This window comes from Prosopis cineraria, unplaced genomic scaffold, assembly GCF_029017545.1.
Source record: "Prosopis cineraria cultivar Desert tree isolate PC_DT_omini unplaced genomic scaffold, ASM2901754v1 PC3, whole genome shotgun sequence".
Classification (NCBI taxonomy): domain Eukaryota; kingdom Viridiplantae; phylum Streptophyta; class Magnoliopsida; order Fabales; family Fabaceae; genus Prosopis; species Prosopis cineraria.
In genome coordinates, this window is record NW_026555334.1 from 41,807,040 (window position 1) to 41,819,253 (window position 12,214).

General features: G+C 35.2%; 1 protein-coding gene across 1 annotated transcript; it reads right to left on the reverse strand.

Annotated features, from left to right (window-relative positions):
* Positions 1-113: 113 nt before the first annotated feature.
* On the reverse strand, positions 114-4,925 carry LOC129306317 (dnaJ protein P58IPK homolog). Its single transcript, XM_054946841.1, is given in 10 exon segments — positions 114-562; positions 734-777; positions 780-951; positions 1,488-1,568; positions 1,718-1,930; positions 2,047-2,140; positions 2,227-2,387; positions 2,519-2,720; positions 3,553-3,718; positions 4,649-4,925. Coding segments are annotated over 10 exon segments (1,470 nt in total). The 5' UTR covers positions 4,782-4,925; the 3' UTR covers positions 114-358.
* Positions 4,926-12,214: the final 7,289 nt, after the last annotated feature.

Consider the following 12,214-nt stretch of genomic DNA (forward strand, 5'->3'; position numbering starts at 1 on the left):
CAATTGAAGAGTAATCCAGGCACCATTCCTTCCACCAGGTAGGTAAAAAAAGGCGTGAATTTTTCTTCTTTTTACTTTTTTTTTTTTTAAAAAAAGTAGGTAAAGACACAGAATATTTCAATCCAAATGAATTATGGTTGCCAGGCACATCACTTTCTGCATAAAGCAGGTCCAAACAAAATTTTCTACAGACATCATCTCTTTTTTTTTTTTTTGCCCGCAACATCATCTCTAAACCCGTTTCTTATCTTACAAGCCTCCGCAGATGGCCTAACTAAGTATCTCAACAACCGTTAGAAATTAGTCACATCATTTTTGGACTCTTCAATGAATGCCCGCAGCTTTCCGTGATCATCAATCAAAAATGAAACTCAAAGCCGCCGCCGCCGCCGCCAGGAAAGCCTCCACCGAAGCCACCGGGGAAGCCTCCCTCAAAATGAAAGGTGAACTGTTGGCCCCCACCACCAAAGGGGTTGAAACCTCCGCCTCCCCCACCCATTCCCATGTCTTCAATGTCTTCCCCCCTGTCATATCTGGTACGTTTATCTTCGTCACTAAGAACCTGTGATATATTGTAACAATCAGTTATAACCAAAATAATCACATCCCAATCACGGCAAGTTTCTCCCAAATCCCTCAATCACATCTAACATGTAGAGACTTGAGAAGCATAGAAAGATTGAAGAAGTACTATAATTAATGAAGCATGAGTCATTGTATTCATGATTAAGACCTCATATGCAGCAGCAATTTCTCGGAATTTAGCCTCTGCTTCATCCTGTTGTCCACGTTCTTATCAGGGTGCCATTGCAAAGCAAGTTTCTTGTAGGCACGTTTTATCTCAGCCATAGAAGACATTTTTGAAATTCCCAGAATCTTGTAGTAATCTTTGCGCTTGCTTATCTTCAAAGCTTTCTCAGCCCTCATCAAAGCTTCACGAATATTCGTATCCTGCAATGATAGGCAAAATATACAAGTACTACACATGTAAAAATAAAATAAAATAAACAAGCATTTCCTGTATAACAAACAAGCAGCTAAAAGGTTACAAGGGGGTGTTCTTTAGAGCAGAGTTCTCAAATTAACATAATCAACACAGTTACTAATCAGACAATACTCCTGACTCTCGAACATTACTTCTCACACTAGTCATAAATAAATAATTTATGAATGACAAATGCAGTTTCAATTTTAATATTAGATAATTAAATTAATTATCCAAGAGAGGGAGAGAGTTTAAGATACTTCCTTCTCGGGAGAAGGGCTTAGAAAAATAGTTATAGATTGATTGACCCAAAAGAACATGTTTGACGGTAATGAAAAACGGGGTGGCAGAAAAATAAGGCTCCTCCCAGAGGAAAATAAAAGCATACAACTTCAGTGTAGTCGTTCCTCACAGAAACTATGGCCCAAAAAAATTACTCTCATAATCTCCAATTCCTGCTAATTTACCAGTGATTGGTATAATTTTAAACTAGAAGACAAACCTGAGGAGATTTTTGAGCCGCTGATTTCAGATCTTGCACTGCTCCCTCCCAATCCTCTGTTAAAAGTTTAGCTTCTCCCCTCTGAGACACACAACAACCAAGTAAGTTCTAAGTGCAGCCTACACAACATGTAACCGGAAAAAATGTATTGCATTCTACATTTCATCTAATTGCATCTGACGAGAGAACAAGACAGCATGAAGGAGAAGCACAATGGCTCAAAAGCAAACCTGAACAAGAGCTTCAACTAGTTCCTCATTGATCTTAAGAACTTCATCACAACTGTCCAAAGCATCTTTTCCCCTACCGAGCTTCACCAGAACTTTACATAAACCAAGATGAAGATGTATATTATGTGCAAGATGATTAGGATCAACTGCCAGTGCTGCTTTGAATTCCTCAACAGCCAAACGCAGTTTACCCTTACTCACATTATCTTCAGCCTGCAGGAAGCAAACAAAAAACAGCAATGGCTCTTCAGCGCCACAAACTAGAGAAAAGAGAAAAAGAATCAACTATGAGTGCAAACTTGCAAAAAACAAAAAGGATCCATGCTTACACTTTTACTCTTTTTCAGTAGATTTTTCAATCCAAAATATGCTTTTTTCAGTTCACTGTGCTCAGGGTCTAGGCGGAGGCCTTTCTGGTAATGCCTGAACATGTCCAACAAACACAATACATTATACAGAAAACGACAAAGACATTATGAGAATTTAATAACGTTTGCCGCAACACAAACCTCATGGCAACATCATGATCAGCTAAATAATAGTATGCACGCCCCCGAAACAACAATGCCTCCAAATTATTCTCATCTTCCTTAAGAATGAATCCAGACTCTGCAATGGCCCCTTCATAGTCTTTATCAGCTACCAACAACTTTACTTTTAAAAGCTTAGCCTGTAGCAAACAATTCCTATAGAGTTAACATGCTGGTTGCACCCAACACTTCAGACCAATTACTTCCAAAATATCAAATGCAACTACTGATACATTGACATGTTTAAAAATTGAAGAATGCAAATATGTACCTTCGAGCATTCAGGAGAAAAAACAAGTACAATTTTATTGATGTATTCCAAGGATTTTGAGAAGTTGCCTGAATCAAAGAATGACTGAGCTGTTTCTAGAGCACTTTGAGCCTGCAACAATTGAGAGAGCTCCTTTTCCGCTGCTGAATTTCCAGGTTTAAGCTCCAAAAACTTTCTGTAGCTCCCCTCAGATTCCTTGTATCTACATTAGCCAAAAAGCACCTGAATCATATAGCTTTACAATTAGGGGTTTGGGAGAGAGATGGGGAGAAGGGGAGGGGAAAGAATTGCATGGCGAACACCATGGAACCAAGAGACTCCCATGCACCCATTCTGTAATTTTCAATCTTCAATAAATTTTAGGGAAAGTTGATGCGAAAAACTTTCTAATATAACACCCCTCATTCCTTTGGGGAAAAAAAAGTAATTGGTTTGATCTGACCAACATTAGGTAATGACTCGACAACACTAAAGCATTAAATTGTATAAAGAGTTACTCCTCCAGTCCTATATATTAATCACTTTATAAATCACTAATTGATGGGATTGTTTTGTTCCAAATTGAAATTCCCAAATTACCTTTGAAAAGTAAGAAAGAGAAAGACAAAAAATAATAATAATATTGTATTATTTGCTTTCTTTTTACTTTTTATTTGAGGGTTATATTTGGAATTTTACTTACTTTTATTCCTTGTAATTTTGTTGTATTGGTATTCATGAGATTAATAGAAATGACTTATAAATGGGACCGGAAGGCATACTACATAGAAAATATACTTGATATTTGAGAAAGTTGTCTAGCAGCATTGTTCTCAAGAAACAGCACAGCGATGCCTCAACAATATTTTCCCCTCTGGATACTACTTCATTTTGCTTAAGGTAGAATCCAGTTACAATGTTAAAAACTCATAGATCATTTATATATATATTATTCATAACTTTCAGAAGATAACTTTCCAGAATCAAACAACTAATATTTCTAATAAGCTTGAACAATCAAAGAAGGTAATAAAACACTTGCAAATAAAACAAACCTGCATATTTGACGAAGAAGTGATGCACGGCGAAGGTATGCTTCTGAAAGGGTTGGATCTGCTTCAATGGCAGCATTTAAATCATCAAGCGCCTCAGTATAACGTTTAACTTTTATACTCTGTGACACCCTCTCAAATAACTCAGCAGCATTTCCAGGTTTTCCCTCTATTCAGATACACGTGAAAAAGTATAGACTGTTATATGATTGATGGACAAAGGTCAAGAATAAACAACAGAAGAAAAATAAAAAATGGAGACTATCAAAACAAAAATGCTACAATTCACCAAAAGTAGAAGGACGTTAAGATAATCCTGTCAGACATTTACTATGATGACATTAATTGCGCCAAAAGATTCCACTTTGTGCTGAGGCTGATTGAGAAGCATATCAATGTGACTACTAGTTAGGTGGTCTTAGAGCTCTTGTCTATTATTTTGCCAGTAAAACCAAACTGAAACTTGAATATTCATCTTCCCGTAATGATGGTCACGAACAGGTGAAAATAGATTTTACAGTACGCAATTAGTGATGAAAATAGATTGCCATAAGTTGGAGCATGAGAACTTGACGCTGTAAACAGATGCTTATTCAGCAAGCATTGCTAAAATTCAGTAGATTTACCCTTTCCCTGCATAACCCAACGGGAAGACATGATATCTTCACAAAAGCGAGTCTTTTTGGTAGACATAAAAGCACTTTGTCGAATGCATTTCAATTTTTAATGGCCAAATTCGCATTAAGAGAGTAGCAATTGCTGTCACTTGTCTTTCGCTAAATCTATACTTTTTAGACCATGATCTAAGAATTCTCCAAAAGCAAGCAGACGTCATCTTTATTGCTTCTGTTTAAGGATCAGCTCTGATTTACACATACAAGTTTCATACTGCATCTCTTCTTCAAAGTCCGGAAATTTAAAAAATAAAAACTTAAAAGTAACAAAACAAATCACATAAACGAACAACAGAAAGAAACCCGCGACTACGAAAAGGAAATGGATGAAATTTTGACATCCCGGGGAGAAAATCGGAAAATGAACTTCGAAATTATGACGGGGAAATAGAAGAATAGAGAGATCACAGTATCGGATTGCATACCTGAACAGGAAACCAGGGGTTGAAGGAGAATGAGCTGGCAGACCAAAACAAAATTGAGAATGGAGATTGAGTAGAGCAATCCTCTCCACCCTACCGCGTCCATGGTGGATGATAAACCCAGGAGATTAAGCATTAGGATCTCACTCTATAGTCTCAAACCCGTGTAGCTACTCACATGAGAGTGGATAGATGCCTGAAAATAATTCAGAGGGGACGGATGATGCAAATCGATGAGGCTGGCTCGAGAGAATGCCTATGGCAGGCTCACAAACAGGTAAGCCCAAAATGATAAATAAAGGGAACTTTATTAATTGGAATCGAAGTCTCTTATGACCTGCACATCATCCCACGTAGCTTCATCCAATGAAACATCTACGCGTGGATCATGAGCCTGACACTTCCATTCCGTCCTTTCAGCCACCGTGGCAGCGCCCAGAAGTATCCAATAGAAACCCGTCATGAAGAAAACTTCTATTAGTCATCACTTTCATTTTTAAATATAATATAAATGAATATATAAATGGATAAATTAACCCACCAGGCAAAAAAAATTTGTATATAAAAAATATGGATCAAATGTTAAGCGTGGTTCAAATCAAAATATAATATAATTAAAAAACGATACAAAAAATTATTTTGGAATCTATTTAGCAAGGGAGTTTGTCATCACATTTGTAATATTGAGCAAAGTTTTCTATAGCCATTGATTGAACTAGGCAATGCCATCGAGAATTTGAGTGCATAAACGAGACAATATTGCCCAATACCAGGTGACGCTGTCTTGGCCCTGGAAATAAGCAGCGATAATAAAATAAGACAGGCGGAGTGATGAAAACGTCGAAGGTTTTTTTTTAAAAAAAAAATTAATGTACCTCTATTCTTAGTAAACATTTAATTAGCGTTGTTTTCGTAAGAACGCATTCTGTCTTCTCACAGTTTACAACTGTCAATGTGAATAATTTTACAGAAATGAAATTTTAAAAAAATGAATAAAAGATGGTGAAGTTGCTATTTCCAGAATTTATTGATTCGGCACGCTTCGAAGATCGATTTTTTTAAAAAAAATTTGATTTCAAGAAGATCGAATTTGAAATTTTGGAGAGAAATTCTTCAGGGCTGAGATGTCAGCGAACGGGTAGGATTGGAAGTTGGGGAAGCCCAAATGTTTGATGGGCTTTCAGTGGCCTGAATCCCAGCCCATAGAAGTTCCAATAAAAAAAGAACTCACTTCAGGCCCGTTTGATGTAATAGAAATGGGTAGTGGGAATATAGAGACGATAATGTAATTGGAAAAAAAATATTTGTTTGATATGATCAAACTGTAAAATTTATCAATTTCAATTCCATCAAAATTTAACAAAAATCTCAACTTTCAAATTTTATTGTCCTTTTTTCTTTTTTTTTTACCCCTCCCTCTAATCTCTCTCTCTTGACCTTCAATACCTAACTTTTTTTATCAAATTTCGCAACGCCTGGCAATCAGTGTCAACAACCTTCTTGACATTGATGACTTCCAACATCCAATGCTAGCAACCTCCAATACCTAGCAATAGTGACCTTTAGCTTTGAAATGGTGAATGTGAATGACCTCCAACTTTGAGAGAGTGGCCTCCATTAATTGTAAAAAATCAACATTGACTCTTCCTTTTTTTTTTTTATAGCCACAAAAGTCTCTGATTTTATGGCTAAAGCTCAAAGGTGGCTCTCCCTTTGTCCACTCTATTCTTCTTTGACTCTTCTTCTTTGTTTAAGATGTTCATTCTATAAATTCGATTCTTCTTATCAACATTTCCTTCTTGAATTATTTAGTACTTTTGGGTTTCAACTTCTTCAATTATTTCTCCTCATTCAGGTGGCCTGCCATGCAAATGGACAACAGAGCAACTAGATTATCATGGGTTAGAGCCCTTGAAGGGAAGACCAAACTAATCCCTTGCTCGTGTCACTTTGATTTTTTTTTTTCACCTTAACTTTGAAGGTAGTAGCTACACTTTTTTTTTATTATTTTGAATTTTTTTTCTTTGAACATTGATTGGATTTGGTTATGGTGGCTGAAACTTCTACAATTGATCGACGGCGATGATGTTTAGGGGAGGGCAAAATTTTTCATAACATATATGGTTTTGCTAGCGTGGTTTTCTAGGAAGGGTATTTTGGTCATTTAAATGAAACCATAATTTCATAAACATACCAAACATATTTTCAAACCTTATATCAATTTTCATTTTCATTGAAATTACTTTCACCATACCAAGTGTGTCATTATAGTTTGAGCCATGTTTGTGGTGTTGCTTTGTAGGAAGAATCACTACTTGTGTCTCGAGAGCAGAAGCAGGTGAAGCGAAGAATCATTGGGTTTTTTTTTTCCCCAATAAAAACCCCATGTCCCTTGAATAAGAGGTAAAAGTGTATCTTTAATCTTTTAATTTTGTATAAGATTTTAACTTAATTTTTTAATTCTATAAAATATATCTTAAGTCCTCTAACCATAACATGATTAGCCTCAAAATGGTTAGTTTTATGTTAATCATTGTTATTTTAAAAATTCAAACTTAACATGTCAAACATTTTGTTAATATTTAAAAGTTTAATGTATAATTTTTTTTTATCAATGAAAGTAAAAATGTTAATGTTAAATGACTTAAAAACATTTTATAACATTAAGGGGCTGAAATAAAATACTGTATGAAATTAAAAGACCAAAATTGAACCTAAATAATAACATGTACTTCATCAATAAAGCTTGAATATAGTGGAAGGGGCTATTTCCTTTACAGTGCAGCAAATTAATGCTCAAATTTTCATTAAAAGGAATGTCTACATTGACAGTATATTGAATACGATTATTTATAATAATAATAAAAAGATGCCTGTGCATAATAAGAATATATATAATTTTTATAATTTATAAAAAGATACATTATACATTAATACTGATTAATATCAATATTGGTAGGTTTTTTTTTTTTTTTTGGTTGAAACGCTCTTTTCGTGCTGTGTACACCACAATGTAGTCAATTGTGAAATTGCTTCCTACGCTGTATGGGAACTCCATAGTCCAAACAAGGCAGGCCCAAGGGGTTTTTTTTTTTGGGCCATCAAGTTTTCTGTATTCAGGTTTTGGTTGATTAGTAAATACTCCCTACATATCATAAAATACACGCGCAAACAAAATATAATACACTTTTTAAATTTACTAAAAAAACTATAAAATTCAAAAAATGCACCTGCAGATTTAATTACTATGCTGCATTATTATTTTAACTTTATCTTCATTTGAAAGGTAGTGCTAGAAAAGTATTATTAATAAAAATTTATTTATTTTAAATTATCTTATATTTTAAAATAATCAGATTTCTTCAAAGTTACCTTATAATTTGAAAGGAGGAAGTACAAAATTTTGATTGCGGCATATTTTAGGGCTACTGTATATATGGACACATGCTATACTGAGAAATTTGACGTCCTTCTGCCTCGTGTTTACTACATACTCCTATTAAAATGCAATGCAACCACTTACGTGGTAAGTTGCCGACTGGAATTTCACACTGACCTGAGCCAATCTATAATTACGGAGATTTTTTTTTTCCTGTGAAAAATCATGGAGGGTTTGATGATTGATTAGGTGATGTCATGCAGACGTAGGAAGTAGAAGCTGTGAACCATGCATGTTTCACATGGGCAGGGGTTCCTGCCGTGCGGCTTATGCCCCACCCACACACGTGTATACGGTATCATTGGCCGGCATGTGCCATGCTCATATATACGTGTGTATGTGCGTGTTGTAGGCCTGTAGCAATCATGTGTATATTCTTAGTCTTGCACGGTGATTTAATAACAATGACAAATTTCATATAGAGTAGAATTATTCACTGGTCAGGCCGTGTTGTTTATTATTCTTTCATTTTTTTAATCATATTTTTCATTTAGTTCACTTTTTTTTTGGGTGCTATGTCTGGAAGTTTTTTTTTAGGAAAAAAAAAAGCAAGGAAAGGAAAAACAGAACAAATTAAACCAAGATTAAACCATAATGCCAAAAACCCAAGTGAATGATCTCATCTCCTTTGAAAATTTGTAAGTTGATGGACTTAGACAGAGTGTACTATATCTAGGCGTGCCACTTATGCACACTCACATTTCTAAACTGATCTTTACTCCTTTGGCGGCTCCTCTTAGAAGCATAATTATCTAAGCATGGTGGGAAGAACTGTACTCATCAAAGTTGTATCAGCAGCCATTCTCATCTATTTAATGCAAAACATGCTACTTCCTATAGGGATTCTCATAGAGATTGAAAAAATTTGTAGAAGTTTTCTTTAGAGTCAAGAGATTGACAAAAGGAAGATACACTTGATTTCTTAGAAAACTATGAAGCGAACCAAAGATTTAGAATGTTTAGGGATAAAAGATCTTGAACAACAAAACATTGCCTTTATTATGAAACTATGTTGGGGATTGATGACCAAACTAGATGCCTTATGAGTTCAATGCTTGAGGAAGAAGTACAGCAATGGTGATGACAAATATCCAATTATTTCTCACAAACAATGCTCCTCTATGATCTGGCAAGCCATTACAAAAACTTGGGAGAATTTTATGAAAGGTATAGGAAAAAGAATCAAAAGCAGTCACAACATAATTTTTTTTTTAAGGAAAAGTGGTCATCTCTTGAGCAACCACTTATTTACTATGTTAATGGAGATTTTTCAAGAATCAATCAATCAGAATTAGTTAGTCAGCAGCTACTACCTAACAATCAATGGAATGTCAATAATTGGCTTAATGTTCTTTCGCGATGGGTGATTGAGAAAATTAAATAGACCAAACCTCTAAGTGGATACGAGATTGATCATTTCTATTAGAGCTCTATGAATGATGGGGTCTTTAGTGTCAAAGCTGCCTACAAGTTTATACAATCCTAAAGTTAAATCTCACAGAACTTTTATGGAGGAAGATTTGAAAATGGCCCGTTTCTGAAAAAAAATGAAGTTTTTCTTTTGACAAATCACTCACAAGAGATTACTTGCCAATTCACTCAAGGCATGATATGGCCTATCCATCAACAATGAGTGCCCTTTTGAGTGTGCCTGTGAAGAGATCACTATCACATACTTCAAAATTGTGAATTGCCAAAGGAATTATTTTTCCTAATTATTATTTTGTCTTTTTCTTTATTGATTTGCAGGTTTGGCTAAGATGGAATAGCACTTACAAACTAAAAATCCATCAATATCACAAATGGCCTTGGATCAAGATCTTTGGTACTATTTAATGGCTCTTGTGGAAAAATCAGTGTAAAAGATTCCTTGAAGGTATTTATAGCACAACTCAATAAGTGATTCATCAAGGCCTTTACCTTCTCATGGAAGGCTCTAGCAGTCATAACTTCAAACATATGATATTTCAAGATCTTTCTGATTCTACTATGAGATGGAAACCTCCACCAAATGGCTACATATGTGTGGATATGGATGTCTCTGTCAATCAACAAGGATATGCTTCATGTGGGGGAGTTCTAAAAAATGAACATGGAGATTGGATTCTTGGGTTCAAGTGTGAGCTAGGGAGTATACTTGTCACAGCTACTGAAATGTTGGCCATGCAAACTGGTTTAGATATGTAAACAACAAAATTTCCAAAAGATCAAATGTTCTTTGAGTCATTGGAAGTGTTGAGCATGCTTTTTAGAGATGGCTACAATAATCCTATCTCTAAAAATACAGCTTCAAACTCGAGAGTTGATATATAGTGATTGGGATCTCATCATGAGCCAAACTTCAAAAGATTTTTTAGAATGTGCTGACTACTTAGCAAAAAATGCTCATGATGTGGGTGAAGACATTATGCTAATATGGCATTATCTATCAAGCTGTTTTGATATCTTATTGTTAGACAAGGGCGATTCTAATTAGTTTTTTTATTTTCTTTTCAAGCTTTTGCTCACCTTTGCAGTTCAAAAAAAACCAAATATTAGATATAATTAATATTGATTTTATAAACACTTTTAAAACTTGAAGGACTTAGTTATCCCGTCAATTTTAGACGTCTAAATTGCATGTCAGTAAAGCGGCGTGCTTGGCAGTTGCTATGCAGAAAAGCCACACAGAACTGTGATGAAAAATTAAATTGCGCAGCGAGTCAAATGTAGAGGTTTGACCCAACGTGCTAATGCTGTAATGCAAAGCTTTAAACAAGCTTAATTGATTTTAATCACAGGCCTGCCAGCAATTAGCTAGCTAGCTAACACATTTGACCAATTAAAGGCCTCCTCAACGGTATATATCGTGGATTAATTGGAAATGTTCATCCCTCCTTCAATTTCTAGACATCTAATTAATTCGTCTCCCTTCCAAAAGAATCGAGGCGTACCAAAATAAAAGCAACCCCAGCTAGCCAGCACTTAGATTTTACCCGCCGAGATAAATATCGGTAAATTAAAACGTCTCCCGACAGTCGATGTGAAAGTTGGGGGGGGGGGTTCTTTAGGATTTTCATCTCATAATGGATATTATAAAATTTCAGAAATTAAGTTGAAAAAACCAACGTGTCTATAGAAGTTAAAAATCTAGAAAATTCAGTCACAATCGTTCTCAATTAAATAATTTTCATGCTGGTTCTCTTCAGATTTTTTTTTTTCCGCCTTTTCTCCTGTTTAACTCTTGACATTTTTTGACCTTTGACAAAAAGACAAACGTTGTCAAAAGTTAAATTGGAGAAATGATCGATATATACAAATTAAAAATCATAGAAGTTCGACTGTAAAGGACTGTTCTCAAAAGCAGTTTCTTTTCTTTTCTTTTTTTTTTAAAAAAATTGATTAATTAAGAAAACTTTAAACTAAACTTACAGGATTTTTAATTTCTATACTTTGTTTTTTCAACTTAGCTTGTGGCATTTGTGATGCTCTTTTAACTTAGCTTCCAGTATATCGAATAATAGTTGTTAAAAAAAAAAAACTCAACTGTTACTTGCGTAGATGCTAAAATTTATGAGTTGTGTGCATATTCTTTTTACAACTTAGCTTCTGAAACCTGCAGCTGTAGAATGTAAATTGATAATTCTTACAGCTATGTAGATATATATTGGTGCGAATCGGGGCATTTTGATTAATAATTGTTTCTATCTATTCTATGCCAGACAAGGACCAACGTTTTTTATTAATGAACACTTCAATTTTGCAGCTATAAAATGTCATGATCTATTTTTAGTCTAATTAAAGTGTCATTTTCCCTGGATAAGCACCGAACAAGTTGAGACGTACGAAGTTTCGCCTCGTGAGATTATTAATCCCCTCCCTCATATTTATTAAAAGTTGAAGGTCGATACATATCTGAACGCAGGCAAGTTAGGTTGGGTCGTCGGGACTCGGGACCAACAACATTCTACATTCCTAACCCCTCGTCGTAACAGACGGTCAACTGGATATGGTGCTTTGTGCTCGGTGCTCCGTGCTCTCTCCTCTCTCTCTCTCTCTCTCAATGTCTTTTTGGGTGAAATATTCTTCTTTTAATTTTATCCACAACTCCACTGGTTTCGAAGAAAGAGAATGCGAACACGATACAAGGC